Raw genomic sequence first — 17,031 nt, forward strand, 5'->3', positions numbered from 1 at the left:
TCCCTTTGGGGAGCAGTTGCAGGTCGGTGCTGATCTTTCCTAGGAACAGTTGCAGGTCGTTGCTGATCCTTTTTAGGAGCAGTTGTAGGTGTAGATGCAGGAGCTATTGTAGATGTAGAAGTAGGAGCAGGAGTTGGCTGAGTTGGTCTTCTCTGGCGAGGAGTTCTCTGTTCTTTAGGTGGCTGGGATGAAGCTGGTTTGTTTTGGTTTGAAGAGGATGTATTCTTCATAGCTGCTATCCTCTTGAGACGCTCTGGGCAGCGCTTATTCCAAGCATGGTGTGGCTTGGAACAATTGGGGCACTTGGATGTGGTTTGTCGTCCTTCTTTATGGGCCTTTATGCACACTTCTGTGCTATGTCGCTGGCTGCAGACACCGCAAATAATGGGGCCTCTGCATTCTTCTTTATGATGTCCAAAGCGTTGGCATCTGTAACATCGAAGGGGCTCAGGTGTGTAATCCTCGATGGGGAAAGTACCCCAGACTCCTAAGTCCAGTTTGGAAGGAACTGGACCTATAAAGGTGGCAATTAGGCGTTGAACAGGAACGTCATCCTTGCTTGTGCAGCGAACAGCACAGTCAATATTGCTGCACGAGGTCACAATGGAGATAGGCATCGTCACAGGATACCTGGTAATGACTGCCTTCTTCCTGATAAAAGCAGGATCCAGCAGTGTTAAGGTGGAGTCTTCCTGAAGGAATCTGGCTGTCTCAATGTCCTTGGGATAGATGATAAGATCACCTTTCCTGTTAGGTCTTGCAGTGAGTTGCATGCCAGGTTTGGCAGCCATGGCAGCAACAGAGGCATAAGAGAGCTCGTGGTTTGCCTGTGAAAGTCGAAACTTTGGCAGAGGTTTCTTTGGCTGTGTAGCTGGGATGTTCTCTTGTATAACAGTGGCTTCTTGCAGAAGTGTCTGGAGGCAATCTGTGCAGTTGCAGTCCATAGAGTGGGCCCCCTGTTCGGTCTCCATGGCGTTGGAGGACTCAGGCTCGTTGGTAGGAGGGATGACTGCAGTTGCACCTAATTGCTGAGGAGTTGTAGGGACAGACAAGGACGAGTCTGTGCTCTCAGTCCTTGGAGTCACAAGTGGCGATGCTGGGGCTGGTTCTGGCACTGGTGAAGAGTCTATAGAAGTCTTCTTTTTCTTGTTCTTTTCCATACGGGTTATTTCCTTAGTACACTTTATAAGCTGGTCAGAGAGATCTTTACATTCCTCACAGAGACAGTGGGAATGGTGGTATTTCACTACTGGATTTACAGTGTAGTTATATCCTTTCAATTTCTTGAAAATGAATTTACGTTGCTCCTTATAGCCATCACAGAAATCACATGTACAGGTTGGATACTCATCACAATGTCTGTTTTCTATAGGGTAATAACCCCACCCAGGTTCTCCCAGATACCGAATAGACATCGTGGTTGAACTCTACGGGAATCACAGTGAAAATTTCGGTAGGTTACGATGCACATAATCCAAGAGTAGTTGTCGACACCGAGTCTAAGCGAACACTGAGCTCTTCCCACACATCACAGCATTCAAGCTGAGGTGAACTGAGTAAACGTCTCCTCATATTAGTTTGTATGTAATAAATTCTTCAAGCTTATGTATATAATACATTCAAGTTAATGGAAAAGTGCTTGAACCATTTTAAAATCTTATAAATAAATATGTCTTATAGAACTATTGTAAAGAGATATTTTCTATTCTTTGTCTATTGACAGATTATGTTCTGAAACCCCCTAAGGGGATGTCCCTTATTTAATATTTCGGAAAATATTCTAGGTAAAATAAATCCTAACGAAGGAAGATGTCTTTTTTTTACAAAAAATACATATACATATACATAGAGGTAGCCGCTATCATACATACACCTCTAAATATATATTGATAGCCAAAGTAACACAATTGGAAAGCTGCGCAATTTATAGAATCATGAAAAAAAAAATGAAGACTCCAATATTAATCATTAAGAGAAAAATTTAATATTCAATAAGATGTCCTTATAACAAGAGCTTTGCATCTTCTCAATATCTAAATAAGTAGATGTCCTCATAATAAGTGATTTGCATCTGCTTGGTTCGATTCGGTACAGATTACCAGAAGCTTATATCAATCCCCTCAGCATATTACCAGCTTATATCATCTACCAAGCATATTACCCAGCTTATATTACCTGCTCCGCATAATACTCAGTTTATATCCTCTGCCCTGCATATTACCTAGCTTATATTATCTGCTCAGCATATTACCCAAGGAAAAAGAAAGCTGTGGAGAGAGGTAAGAAAAACCACATACTGAAGGTCATCTGGTCATGTCGCCCAAGTTAAGTTGAAATCCATATGGTTATTCAAATTCTCTTTAAACTTCCATCGAAATACTAGTGACAAGCTTTACTGGTTCAGTTAGAAATACTAGACTTAATCCTTGACATGGGTAACTTGTAGATCATTGGAATCTAGTTTTGATAGGCTGAATTAACGTCAAGCTGTTCAACAGACCATGAATTTTCAGCAGCTAATGCAAGTAACAGTCAAGTGCTTGATTTCCTCACTACAGGATCGTAAGTCTCGAGGTAGTCCACATCAGGTGTTAGGCAGAACCCCCAGGCCACAAGTCTTGCTTTATGTACCCCTACCTCACCTACTTCAATGTTTTTTCTTCTGAATAACAACTTGCAATCAATCAATTTGTGTCCTGTTGGTCTTGGCACTATTTTCCAGGAGTCCATGCTTTATAACATTTCATTTCTTGCAGCATTGCAGCTTCTCATTTGTCTTTGACAGGAAAATTGAATGCTTCTTCGACAGTCAATAAGTAATTTGGAAAATGCTGGAAATATGTATTGACCTTGCAATATTGGCACTTCCTTGGTTTCCCCGTCCTTTGGGATCTTTGATAAAATTACGTTCCTCGTCATGGTTCTCTTCATGATTTTCTTGATGATTGTTATTTTCTTGTTTTTCAGGTAATTCTTATTGATTTTCTTCACTGTTTTCAAAATTTTATGGTTTGTCTTCTTGATTATCTTGATTGTCTTCCCTGTTTTTATTGCTGGTGTTATTATCTAAGAAATGGTTATCCCAATTGGAGTTGCTATGAGTGTCCGAGTCAGATAAGAAGTTACTGCTTGCTTCTTGGGTGCGGTTTCTACTGTTGGTTCCCTTATCTTGAAAGGGTAAATCTCTTCTTTTAAAATCAATGTTAATGGCATTGATCATGACTTGTTTGTTGATGTTCCGCAACTTGAATCCCTTTTGGCTTGGGCAAACCCCCATGTAGACACATCTTTCTGCTTGAACTTCGAGCTTCAGTCTCTCCCTAGGCTTAGCTCAAGCTTCACAACCAAACACTTCAATCAATTTCAGGTTGTCACATTTGAGGTTTCTCCCATTCCACAGCGCGAATAGAATTTCGTTTATGGCAATAGACATTGTTCTATTCTTGATGTAATTAGCATGAAGAATAGTGCAAGAAATTCCCCTCACAACGATTTAACATAACATTTTTGTGTATGCATGTATATAACCATAATCTTCCTCTTACCGTAAGGTTATTAGAATTGCGTGTTCATACAGGTTATTGATTGATTTTTTATTGAGAATTGTCAATTGTCGGGTAATTGGTTAACAGAAATTATGTTATTTCGTTTGTGTCTCTATTCATGAAACCAAAATTTGCATGTCTTCGTATTTTGTAGAAATATGTTCTTAATTGCATATTATGATAAGAGTTAAAGAACCAAATTTTACGAGAGAATTACACTCTTACGTTATTGTTTGTTTCATGCATGACTATGGTTTTAGTATGTAGCATTTTACGTATGGTCAATCACCATAAAATATGATTACAAAATGTTAATAGATGTTTCAGTTTTAATAATAAGTTTCGTTTATGCACTTCTGGCGAATGTGTTGTATGTGTGGTAGTAGTTGAAGGTATCTTGTTTACATCTCGCCAGAGAATCCATCAGTTGAGGTCAAAGGATAGAAGACAACGAGGGCAGTGTTCGCCCTATGATTCACCTAGTTCGCGCTCCTCTATAGATGTATGGGCGTGACACTACCCATGATCATATTTGTCACACACCACCAAACAGCTAATTACATTTAAGAAATGTGATTAAAATAACATGCTGTGTGTTTTGGATTTGTTTTTATGTTGATCTTTGAATTTGCTTCAAGGTTTTTTGTGTTAATGTAAATCTTGTAGGCAGTCTTACATACTTTGAAATTGTATAACTTGTCTTCTTTCCCCGTATAAAATCTGAATGCACGACGAAGGAGACAGCTTTTTGCTCTGGGGCTCAGGCTCAAGCTTTGAACTGATCTGTTATCAGGTGTCGTGGTGGTGGTGGTGTGTGTGTATAAGACTAGAAGTGGTGATTTACCCTTATTCTTTTAACTTTGTCGTAATTTTGTGAAAGTGCCATTGCCTTATAAATCCCTTGAGTTTGTATTTGCATAATCACTCATTTATGTAAAATTTAACTTTTAGCTATTAAAATAAGTTTGACAACAATTTAACAAGTGCGTTTCGATATCCTCCATTGATCTATGCTCTTGTTTTAACGCATAGTTGGTAATTAAGACTCGATCTAATACTTACTTAACATCAAGGTGTTCATACTAAGAAGTTTGTGCAACTTATAGAAAACGACACTACAAACTGCGGTCCTCTAAGGTCGGAAAATCTATCCGTGAGTACTCACGAGAGAGAGAGAGAGAGAGAGAGAGAGAGAGAGAGAGAGAGAGAGAGAGAGAGAGAGATAAAAACAAACTTGTCTCTTTGTATCTTATTGAGACTTGTGAACTGAGTCCATGTCAGTAGGGACTGCTCATAATTATTGGGAATTATATGACTGAAGTACTATTGAACATCAGTTATGCTAATTGATAGTTTATTGGAGGAGAGATATCTCCCGTTATTCCTTGGAAGCCGTAAAGGGAGCAGTGGTAGTTGTTACGAAAAGACATTTATAGCGACTTTTTAGTCAGTAATAACATCAAGTATATAGTCCACTTTATCCATCATTTTTCGACCACAAATGGCTTCAGTCCAGAATTTGTGAAGTACTCCAGACTCTATTATCATGCATCTTGAGGAAAGAACGGGATAGTCAGCCGTCTCTCCATTCCCTTCTCTATAATAAACACAGAGAATTCCTTGCTGACATACTCTCCTCCATTATCAGTGTGGAGGCATTGCAAGAGTCTGTTGTGTTTCCTCTCTGCCTTGGCCATGTATTCCTTGAATTTCTCCATTGTTTCACTTTTCGTCTCCATTATAGCAATTCCATTGTACCTTGAATGGCGGTCTAAAAGGGTAACTAAGTATTGGCTTCCACTTGCATTCGATGATGCTCAGCAATCTGACAAACACCACTATGTACTATTTCCAGTACTTCACTACTTCTTGATTCACTTGCAGGCATTGGCTTATTTTTGGACTTACCTTCCATGCAGGTGGTGTAGTACAGTATTCAAGTTTAGCTTTTGCTTCACAAACTTTGTGTAAGGGTAGTACAAGTCCAAATCTTCTCTGCCACAAATTTAGCGTTGCTCTATTTCCCGTGATTTCTATATCTTCATTCTTATTAAAATTTCTTTCCTTTCCTTGAAAAAATTTCTTGCCTTTGCACTGATACATCTGAGCTGCCTCATTCCAGTATCCTTTCAGAAATACTTCTTTTATATATTTCATTTGTTTGCCACCTTTGTAAGTAACCAACTTAAAACCCTTTTCATCGAATTTCCTTTCAGACATCAGGTTTTGATCTAGATTTGGGGCATAGTATACTTATTGTAATTTCAACTCACATCCACCATACTGGTCTTTCATTTCCATAATCACTTTTCTTCTACTTAAAACTGAAGACTTCCTGTCATTGCCCCATTTTATGTTACTTGTGATGCTATTATCAAACTCAACAACTGTCTTTATGAGGAGTTATGTGATCACAAGCACCAGAATCCAAGTTCCATATTAATTTGGAATCTTCTTTCAAAGGTGACTTGTTCACAATAGCATTCTATTTTTCTGTCATTTCATTTTCATTTTCAATTACTGCAACAATTGCCTTTGTATCTGTTCTGGTTTTGGCAAGTTTTCCTGATAGCTCATTTTCTTTGGATTTACTTTCACAATCTTTATCACTGTCATATTGTGCTTTCTTCCCTGATATTCTTTTCCTGCTTCTCTTATTTTGTCTGTCCTCGGTATTGTTTCTTGTTTCTTCATTATCTATTCTTTCTTATAATTTTGAACAATATCTTGCTATATGTCTAGGCTGGCTACAAGCATATCAGACAAATCTTTTTTCCTCTCTTAAAGCCTCTTGCGCTTTCTTTTCTTTTATAACTTGTACTTGAATTTCCATCTTCTTTTCTTGAATCTATTCTGAGGTTCATTTTATAAACTAAAAGGTTTTCTTCTTTTCTAGAATCTCTTCTGAAGTTCACTTTATAACTAAAAGGTTTTCTTCTTTACTTGCTTCGAGTTTATTTTGCATCTCCTCGAAAAGCAGCACTGACTTTACAGTTTTGATATTTGAATCTTCAATTTTTGAGAACTGTGACTTTAACAAAATTTGATATTTGGTAATATGTTTAAGACCTCACAGCACAAACACAGCTACCATTGAGTTTCAAAATTGAGCTACTTTTTCCCCTAAAGCTGCATTTACATCCCAGCCCAATCTGTATACATACGCTATATAGTCCTTCATTGACATTTTTTCAGTTTTTCTGCTGTTACACAGTTCTTCAAGCACATCAACAATTTGAAATGTATCCATTTTTGTGTGGATATCACTTAAAATATCCCATGCTTCTTTTGCTTTGGTACATACAATGATGTCCCGCTCTAAATTATCCTCTCTTTGTGTGATATAACTCAGTGCATCATCGTTGTTTCTTTGAAGTTGCATTTGCATCCAGTTGTCTGAATCGTCGGCATATCTTGGATCTATACATTCCCACCATCTCTTCTGAGTGAGAGTAGCATTAGTTCTCTTCGCCCAACAGAAATAATTCAATTCATTCAGAATTTTATGCCTTTTTTTTCTCTGTCTTCGCCCACCATTTTGTGTACCTCTGTGTCACGGCACCCTTGTAGTTCAGTCCTTCCACGATGTAGTACATGATGTTGTTCTACTTCCTAATTTTCCCCTTTTTTTACGAGATTTATTTCACTGTTGGTGCTCGGAGTATCCTGGGCCCATAACCTTGTAAAGTTTGATTTTTTATTGTGTGTGATATTTCTCTTCATTTAATACACATTCTTTCTAATACTTTCTATCTACCTTAGTGAGTTGATTTACCAAAAACACCTTTACACATGTTACGTTTTAATGTCCAACTGAGGTTACAAGGTACGGGTGACAGAACAACACACTACAGTTTCGTCTCGCCGTATGGGGCAGGTTTGTTTACATTATGGTAAGGGAATGGCCGACGTTGGCATTCGTTGCTTCCAGGCAGTAAAATTGAAATCAAATAATTACAAAGAAACAGAACTGAGAATCACATAATCAGATTATTTTAACATGAACATTAATGGACAGGACCCCCAGCATGAACAGAATACCACTAACATAAACTTTCATACCTAACCTACGTACCTTGTCCTTACCTGCGACCCAGTATATTCTTAACAATAAGGTTGAAAATAAGGAAACTACGGGGCATGGCCGGCATCATACACAAACCCCTAAAACTGCCCCAAGCAAACAATTAATGTGAGGACTAAACTTAAGAGAAATTAAGTCAAACATTCATCTATGCTCCTAAATCATGAATGTCTATTTCTCCTCAGTTTACCATTGTATAACCAATACACACACACAGATTGCCCGGACAGAGGCTCTGTAACGGTTAGTCATAGCCCCCAGGAGTAGAAGACCAGACCATTGTTGTCAGGGTCTTGCAAAATCTCAGCTCACAAGAATCTAATTTTAGAGTATTGCTCCGCCTAGAGCAATCTTACTTTTCAGACTTTTCTAGACACATGTGCAAGAGAATCAGCATGGCCAAGACAAGCCTCAGTATAACCAATAGGGTGATACTCCACGCGTTGAATCATCCTACTTTGAAAATATCAATGAGGTCATATATGACAACTTTATTACCCAGAATATCCACAAGCATATTAAACTCTTATGTTTTTACAAAATAATGTAGAATGTTTATTGGGGGATAGCGCGAACGCAGTCCCCCGCTACCAAAAATTTCGCACCCGAGTTGACCACATTTGGGTCAATCGCAAGGGTCAGCACCACCGGAGTGCAATGGTGAGCCTCGCCTTGGGGGAACCACCTTCGTGATCATGGTGTCCCCTGTGCCAGGTAAGTATGCTCTTGCCACACATCACAGCATCCAAGCTGAGGTGAACTGAGTAAACGTCTACGCATATTAGTTTGTATGTAATAAATTCTTCAAGCTTATGTATATGATACATTTAAAATAATGGAAACGTGCTTGAACCATTTTAAAATCTTATATATAAATATAGCTTACTGAATTATTGTAGAGATATTTTCTTCAAGTGATCTTTAAATATTTTTTATTCTTTGTCTGTTGACAGCATATGTTCTAAAACCCCCAAATGGGATTTCTCCTGTTAAATATTTCGTAAAATCTTTTAGTTATAATAAATCCTAACGAAAGAAAATGGCTTTCTTTACAAAAAATACGGAGCCTCTGCCGTTTATGGGGACAGCCCTTTGACCGGCCGAAAATCGAGGTAAAAAAGTCCGAAATCGGCTCTTTTTTACGGGAATGATTTGTTAAATAATGTAGATTGACGGGACAGTATTAAATTGTAAAACCGAATGTTTCTTGAAATCGAGTAAAAAAAAGTCCGAAATCGGCTCTTTTTACGGGAATGATTACATGACGTGTCCTTAAAAACTACAAACTTAACGAAGGGGTAAATATGTAGATTGACGGGACAGTATTAAATTGTAAAACCAGTATTAAATTGTAAAACCGAAGGTTTCTTAGACTGGGATGACACGGGCTCTATCTATCGGGAAAGTTGGAAACTAAGTAGGAAAATCTGCTCTTTTTCGCGGGAATGATCACGGAATGAAATATTAAATTCACTGGTTTTGTAAATGCTTGTCCCAACAATCTACATACTAGGAACCCTCTGGTCATGGATGTCGGAAATGTGCGAGAAAAATGGACAACTAACCCAAAATTCCCCTCCTAACCTGACCTACAAGCCATGTCCTTACCTTCATCGTGCACTAAACGGGGGGGCTGACGCCCCCCTGCGACCCCCCAAACACTGTTGCTAACATACAAACCCCACAAACCAAACCTAACCAATCCTAGTAGTTCCCAGGTCACTACCCCTACCCGGGGGCAAGCCCCCGGACCCCCTTCGTAAGTCTCTCTCCTACAGAAAAGAAGTTCCATGTCCTTACCTTCATCGTGAACTAAACGGGGGGGCTGACGCCCCCCTGCGACCCCCCAAACACTGTTGCTAACATACAAACCCCACAAACCAAACCTAACCAATCCTAGTAGTTCCCAGGTCACTACCCCTACCCGGGGGCAAGCCCCCGGACCCCCTTCGTAAGTCTCTCTCCTACAGAAAAGAAGCTTTGGGCAGCACTCAAAATTATATCTTATCCACATGATCATATTATAGGTTACTCAGGCTTACCTTAAATTTCGTAGTCGCTAAAACCACATCAGGGCCACATCACCTGTTTTACACTTTTTACATGTACCTCTAAAATCCCTTAAGAGGCCTTCTCGAAATAAATAGTGAAAGAATTCGGGGGTAACACGAGTGAAATCACGTAGATGTATATATCTGAGGGTCTTAATTGCATCAATCTGATCAATACGGGAGATAAACTCGAAAATATCACTCACAGAGAAACTATACGGAACAGGTCTATCCATCACGGCGGTTAGAGCTGGAAAGGGTCGGCTGTAGGTCAATCTCGGGTCATGGGGGGGATTAAAAATTTGAAATCACGCGGCCCACGAAAGGGTTAGTTCGGTTGCTTTGTTTGACACTGGCTTTATCTGACGAAATATCTTAACTAGATGCTGGATAACCTAACCTTTGTTTGTATATAAAACAAAATAGTATTCGGCATAATTTTAGGACGATTTCGAAAGAAATAACAATCTTAACAAGAGATTAAAATGAAAATTGTTGAAATTAGCGAAAACATACGTACGAACATCGAAAACTGTTCATGCTTGCGCGACCAGCTGATATGCGAATCGAGCGCCGCCAAACGTGTGTTATTATAATCAGGCAGGAAACAATGATTGCGGGAAATTTTACGACCGAGTAAGTTGGCCGTGGCTTCAGCGTACGACGCATTGTAACGGCCTTTTTCTAACATAACATTTCATGATAAATATCCCAGCAGTATCAAATGTCACTAAACATGACGTGTCCTTAAAAACTACATACTTAACTAAGGGGTAAATATGTAGATTGACGGGACAGTATTAATTTGTAAAACCGAACGTTTCTTAGACTGGGATGACACGGGCTCTGTCTATCGGGAAAGTTGGAAACTATGCAGGAGCTACCCGTGACTTGCGTACGGACCATGCTGAACTTAGAAAATATTGCCGTGGTAAAGGTAAATTGTGTTATTAGTCAAAACGATAAATTAACATCATATTATGGTAAGTTAGAAAATTGTAAAGAACATCAACCCCATAATGAAATACGATTTGGCTAGTAATAAGAAAGATATCCCTGTCCCCATAAACGGCAGACACCCCAAAAATACATATACATATACACAGGGGTGGCCACTATCATACATACACCTCTAGATATATATTAATAGCCAAAGTAACACAAATGGAAAGCAGCACAATTTATAGAATTCATGATTGCAAAAAAAAAAAAGAAAATCAAGACTCCAATATTAATCATTAAGAGAAAAATTTAATATTCAATAAGATGTCATTATAACAAGAGCTTTGCATCTTCTCAATATCTAAACAAGTAGATATCCTAATAAAAATTCATTTGCATCTGGTTGGTTCGATTCGGTAAAGATTACCAGGAGCTTATACCAATCTCCTCAGCATATTACCAGCTTATATCATCTACTAAGCATATTACCCAGCTTATATCATCAGCTCATCATATTACACAGCTTATATCATCTGCTCCGCATATTACCCAGCTTATATTATCTTCTCAGCATATTACCCAAGGAAAAAGAAAGCTGTGGAGAGAGCTAAGAAAAACCACAAACTGAAGGTCATCTGGTCATGTCGCCCAAGTTAAGTTGAAATCCGTATGGTTATTCAAATTCTCTTTAAACTTCTATCGAAATACTAGTGACAAGCTTTACTGGTTCAGTTAGAAATACTAGACTTAATCCTTGACATGGGTAACTTGTAGATCATTGGAATCTAGTTTTGATATGCTGTACAACAGACCATAAATTTTCAGCAGTGAATGCAAATAAGTCTCGAGGTATTCCACACCAGGTGTTAGGCAGATTGATTGATCGATTGACTGAAAGTTTTCTGGCATCCTAACATCCAAGGTCATTGATGCCGATAGCATTTTCTATATATATGAAAAATAAAAGAGAATTCAATTAAAACCATAAAAGATAAGAAGTCATTACAATAGTTAAATAGTTTTCAGAAGACCTGCTTCTGAAATCTAAAAATTCCGTTCGCATAGTAGGACACATCATGTCCAAGAATCTTGGCAAAGATGAACCTGCCATCCTCACCTCGAGCCTCAAACAAATATCTATTTCTTAAGTTAGTAAAATTAGGGCATTCGGGCAACAAATGCCTCACTGTTAAAGGTACTAAACAGTCCTCACAATACGGTTGGTGTTGGCCGTTCAGAAGAAACTCGTGTGTCAATCGTGTGTGACCAATACGGAGACGACAAAGAGTCGTCTCCCATTTTCGGGGTATCATGTCATACCTCCAAGCTGATATGATATTTGTTACTTCCCTCATTTTATTGCCATCTTGACTATCCCAGTGCTGTTGCCATTTATTAAAAACAAATTTCTTGATGTAAGGTAGGAAATCATTGCAGCTTCTCATTTGTCTTTGCCAGGACAATTGAATGCTTCTTCGACAGTCAATGGGTCTTTTGGATAATGCTGGAACATTAGCACTTCCTTGGTTTCCTCATCCTTTGGGATCTTGGACAAAATTACGTTCCTCGTCATGGTTCTTTTGATGATTTTCTTGATGATCGTTATTTTCTTGTTTTTCAGGAAATTCTTATTGATTTTCTTCACTGTTTTCAAAATTTTAAGGTTTGTCTTCTTGATTATCTTGATTTTCTTCCCTGTTTTCATTGCTGGTGTTATCATCCGAGAAATGGTTCCCCCAATTGGAGTTATTATGAGTGTCCGAGTCAGATAAGAAGAAAGTTACTGCTTGCTTCTTGGGTGCAGTTTCTACTGCTGGTTCCCTTATCTTGAAAGGGTAAATCCCTTATTTAAAGTCAATGTTAATGGCATTGATCATGACTTGTTTGTTGATGTTCCGAAACTTGAATCCCTTTCAGCCTGGGCAAACCCCCATGTAGACACATCTTTCTGCTTGAACTTCGAGCTTCAGTCTCTCCCTTAGCTTAGCTCAAGCTTCACAGCCAAACACTTTAATCAATTTCAGGTTGTCACATTCGAGGTTTCTCCCATTCCACAGCGTGAATAAAATTTCGTTTATGGCAATTGACATTGTTCTATTCTTGATGTAATTTGCATGAAGAATAGTGCGAGAAATTCCTCTCACAACGATTTAACATAACATTTTTGTGTATGCGTCTGTATAACCATAATCTTCCTCTTAACGTAAGGTTATTAGTATTGCGTGTTCATACAGGTTATTGATTGATTGATTATTGAGAATTGTCGTTTGTCGGGTAATTGGCAAACAGATATTATGTTATTTCGTTTGTATCTTTATTCATGAAACTGAAATTTGTATGTCTTCGTATTTTGTAGAAATATGTTCTTTATTACATATTATGATAAGAGTTAAAGAACCACATTTTACGAGAGAATGACACTCTTACGTTATTGTTTGTTTCATGCATGACTATGGTTTTAGTATGTAGCATTTTACGTATGGTCAATCAACGTAAAATATGATTACAAAATGTTAATATATGTTTCAGTTTTAATAAGTTTCACTTATGTACTTCTGGCGAATGTGTTGTATGTGTGGTAGTAGTTGAAGGTATCTTGTTTACATCTCGCCAGAGAATCCATCAGTTGAGGTCAAAGGCTAGAAGACAACGAGGGCAGTGTTCGCCCTATGATTCACCTAGTTCGCGCTCCTCCATAGATGAATGGGCGTGACACTACCCATGATCATATTTGTCACACACCACCAAACAGCTAATTACATTTAAGAAATGTGATTAAAATAACATGCTGAATGTTTTGAATTTGTTTTTATGGTGATCTTTGAATTTGCTTCAAGGTTTTTTGTGTTAAGGTAAATCTTGTAGGCAGTCTTACATACTTTGTAATTGTATAACTTGTCTGCTTTCCTCAAATAAAATCTGAATGCACGACAAAGGAGACAGCTTTTTGCTCTGGGCCTCAGGCTCAAACTTTGAGCTGATCTGTTATCGGGTGTCGTGGTGGTGGTGGTGGTGTGTGTATAAGACTAGAAGTGGTGATATACCCTTATTCTTTTAACTTTGTCGTAATTTTGTGAAAGTGCCATTGCCTTATAAATCCCTTGAGTTTGTCTTTGCATAATCACTCATTTATGTAAAATTGACCTTTTAGCTATTGAAATAAGTTTGACAACAATTCAACAAGTGCGTTTCGATATCCTCCATTGATTTAAGTTCTTGTTTTAATGCATAGTTGGTAATTAAGAATTGATCTAATACTTACTTAACATCAAGGTGTTCATACTAAAAAGTTTGTACAACTTATAGAAAGCGAGACTACAAACTGCGGTCCTCTAAGGTCGGAAAATCTATCCGTGACTACTCGTGTAAGAGAAAGAGATAAAAACAAACTTGTCTCGTTGTATCTTATTAAGACTTATGAACTGAGTCCATGTCAGTAGAGATTGCTCAGTAGATGAAAGGACTTAGAGTGTAGTCCTATTATTGGGAATTTTATGACTGTAGTACTATTGAATATCGGTTATACTAATTAATAGTTTATTGTGGGAAAGATATCTCCCGTTTTCCTTAGAAGCCGTAAAGGGAGCAGTAGTAGTTGTTACGAAAAGACATTAGTAGCGGCTTTTTAGTCAGTAACAACATTAAGTATATAGTCCACTTTATCCATCATTTTTTCACCAAATATGGCTTCAGTCTAGAATTTGTGAGGTACTCTAGACTCTATTATCATGCATCTTGAGGAGAGAATGGGATTGTCAGCCGTCTCTCTATTCCTTTCCCTATAAGAAAAACCGAGAATTCCTTGTTGACATACTCTCCTCCATTATCAGTGTGGAGGCATTGCAAAAGTCTGTTGTGTTTCCTCTCTGCCTTGGCCATGTATTCCTTGAATTTCTCCATTGTTTCTCTTTTCGTCTACATTATAGCAATTCCATTGTACCTTGAATGGCGGTCTAAAAAGGTAACAAGGTATTGGCTTCCACTTGCATTCGATGATGCTCAGGAATCTGACAAACATCACTATGTACTATTTCCAGTACTTCACTACTTATTGATTCACTTGCAGGCATTGGCTTATTTTTGGACTTACCGTCCATGCATGTTGTGTAGTACAGTATTCAAGTTTAGCTTTTGCTTCACAAACTTTGGGTAAGGGTAGTACAAGTCCAAATCTTCTCTGCCACAAAATTATCGTTGCTCTATTTCCTGTGACTTCTATATCTTCATTCTTATTAAAATTTCTTTCCTTTCCTTGAAAAATTTTCTTGCCTTTGCACTGATACATCTGAGCTGCCTCATTCCAGTATCCTTTCAGAAATACTTATTTTACATCTTTCACTTGTTTGACACCTTTGTAGGTAACTAACTAGAATCCCTTTTCATTCAATTTTCTTTCAGACAACAGGTTTTGAACTAGATTTGGGGCACAGTATGCTTTTTGTAATTTCAACTCGTATTCACCATACTAGTCTTTCATTTTCATAATCACTTTTCCTCTGGCTAGAATGGAGACTTCTTGCCATAGCCCCATTTTACGTTACCTGTGATGCTACTATCAAAATCAACAACTATGTCTTTATGAAGTGTTATGTGATCACTAGCACCAGAATCCAAGTTCCATATTAATTTGGAATCTTCTTTCACTGGTGACTTATTCAAAATAACATTCACTTTTTTTTGTCATTTCACTTTCATTTTCAATTACTGCAACAATTGCCTTTGTATCTGTTCTGGTTTTGGCAACTTTTCCTGATAGCTCCTCTTCTTTATATTCACTTTCATGGTCTTTATCCCTGTCATATTGTGGTTTCTTCCCAGGTATTCTTTTCCTGCTTCTTTTATTTTGTCTGTCCTCGGTATTGTTTCTTCTTTCTTCTGTATCTTCTTTTTTTCTTTCTCTTCTTTCTTCAAATTTTGAACAGTATCTTGCTATATGTCCAGGCTGGCTAAAAGCATATCAGACAAATCTTTTGTCCTCTCTCTTAAAGCCTCTTGCGCCTTCTTCTCGTTTATAACTTGTACTTGAATTTCCATCTTCTTTTCTTGAATCTCTTCTAAAGTTCATTTTATAAACTAAAAGGTTTTCTTCTTTTCTTGCTTCAAGTTTATCTTGTATCTCCTCGAAAAGCAGCACTGACTTTACAGTCTTGATATCTAAATCTTTAATTTTTCAGAACTGTGACTTTAACAAAATTTGATATTTGGGAATATGTTTAAGACCTCTAGAGTCTCAGCACAAACGCAGCTACCATTGAGTTTCAAAATTGAGCTACTTCTTCGCCTAAAGCTGCATTTACATCCCTGGCCAATCTGTATAAATACGCTATATATTCTTTTAGTGACATTTCTACAGTTTTTCTGCAGTTATACAGTTCTTCAAGCACATCAACAATTTGAAATATATCCATTTTTGTGTGGATATCACTTAAAATATCCCATGCTGCTTTTGCTTTGGTATATTCAATAATGTCGTCCAGCTCTAAATTATCCTCTCATTGTGTGATATAACTCGGTACATCATCGTTGTTTCTTTGAAGTTGCATTTGCGTCCAGTCGTCTTGATCGTCGGCACATCTTGGATCTATACATTCCCACCACCTATTCTGAGTGAGAGTAGCTTTAGTTCTCTTCGCCCAATAGAAATAATTCAATTCATTCAGAATTTCATGCCTTTTTTTCCTGTCTTCGCCCGCCATTTTGTGTATCTCTCTGTGTCACGGCACCCTTGTAGTTCAGTCCTTCCACAATGTAGGACATGATGTTGTTCTACTTCCCAATATTCTCCTTTTTCACGAGATTGATTTCACTGTTGGCGCTCGGAGTATCCTGAGCCCATAACCTGGTAAAGTTTGATTTTTTATCTGTGTGATATTTCTCTTCATTTAATATACATTCTTTCTAATACTTTCTATCTACCTCCGTGAGTTGGATTACCAAAAACAACTTTACACATGTTGCGTTTCAATGTCCAACTGAGGTTACAAGGCACGGGTGGCAGAACAACACACTACAGTTTCGTCTCGCCGTATGGCGCGGGTTTGTTTACATTATGGTAAGGGAACGACCGACGTTGGCATTCGTTGCTTCCAGGCGGTAAAAATGGAAATCAAATAATTACACTGAGAATCCCATAATCAGATTATTTTAACATGTATAATAATGGACAGGACCCCCACCATGTACAGAGTACCACTAACATAAACTTTCACACCTAACCTACAAACCTTGTCCTTACCTGCGACCCAGCGTATTCTTAACAATACGGTTGAAAATAATGAAGTTACGGGGCATGGCCGGCATCATACACACACCCCTACAACTGCCCATAGCAAAAGATGATTGTGAGGACTAAACTTAAGAGAAATTAAGTCAACCATTCTTCTATGCCTGAGCCGGCCTAAAAAAGCTC

At 38.0% G+C, this 17,031-nt stretch overlaps 1 protein-coding gene and 1 non-coding gene across 2 annotated transcripts; both read right to left on the reverse strand.

Moving 5' to 3' along the window:
- Positions 1-6,030: 6,030 nt before the first annotated feature.
- Positions 6,031-16,575, reverse strand: LOC137659328 (myb-like protein X). The gene is made up of 6 exons (XM_068394347.1): positions 16,539-16,575; positions 15,645-15,782; positions 15,294-15,527; positions 14,713-14,930; positions 6,710-7,011; positions 6,031-6,247 (listed from the first exon to the last, which is right to left on the reverse strand). The coding sequence occupies exons 1-6, from the start codon at positions 16,573-16,575 to the stop codon at positions 6,031-6,033; spliced, it is 1,146 nt and encodes a 381-aa protein (XP_068250448.1).
- Positions 8,189-8,351, reverse strand: LOC137659350 (U1 spliceosomal RNA). The gene has a single exon (XR_011047482.1). It is a non-coding gene; the product is annotated as a U1 spliceosomal RNA (small nuclear RNA).
- Positions 16,576-17,031: the final 456 nt, after the last annotated feature.

This window comes from Palaemon carinicauda, chromosome 19, assembly GCF_036898095.1.
Source record: "Palaemon carinicauda isolate YSFRI2023 chromosome 19, ASM3689809v2, whole genome shotgun sequence".
NCBI lineage: Eukaryota > Metazoa > Arthropoda > Malacostraca > Decapoda > Palaemonidae > Palaemon > Palaemon carinicauda.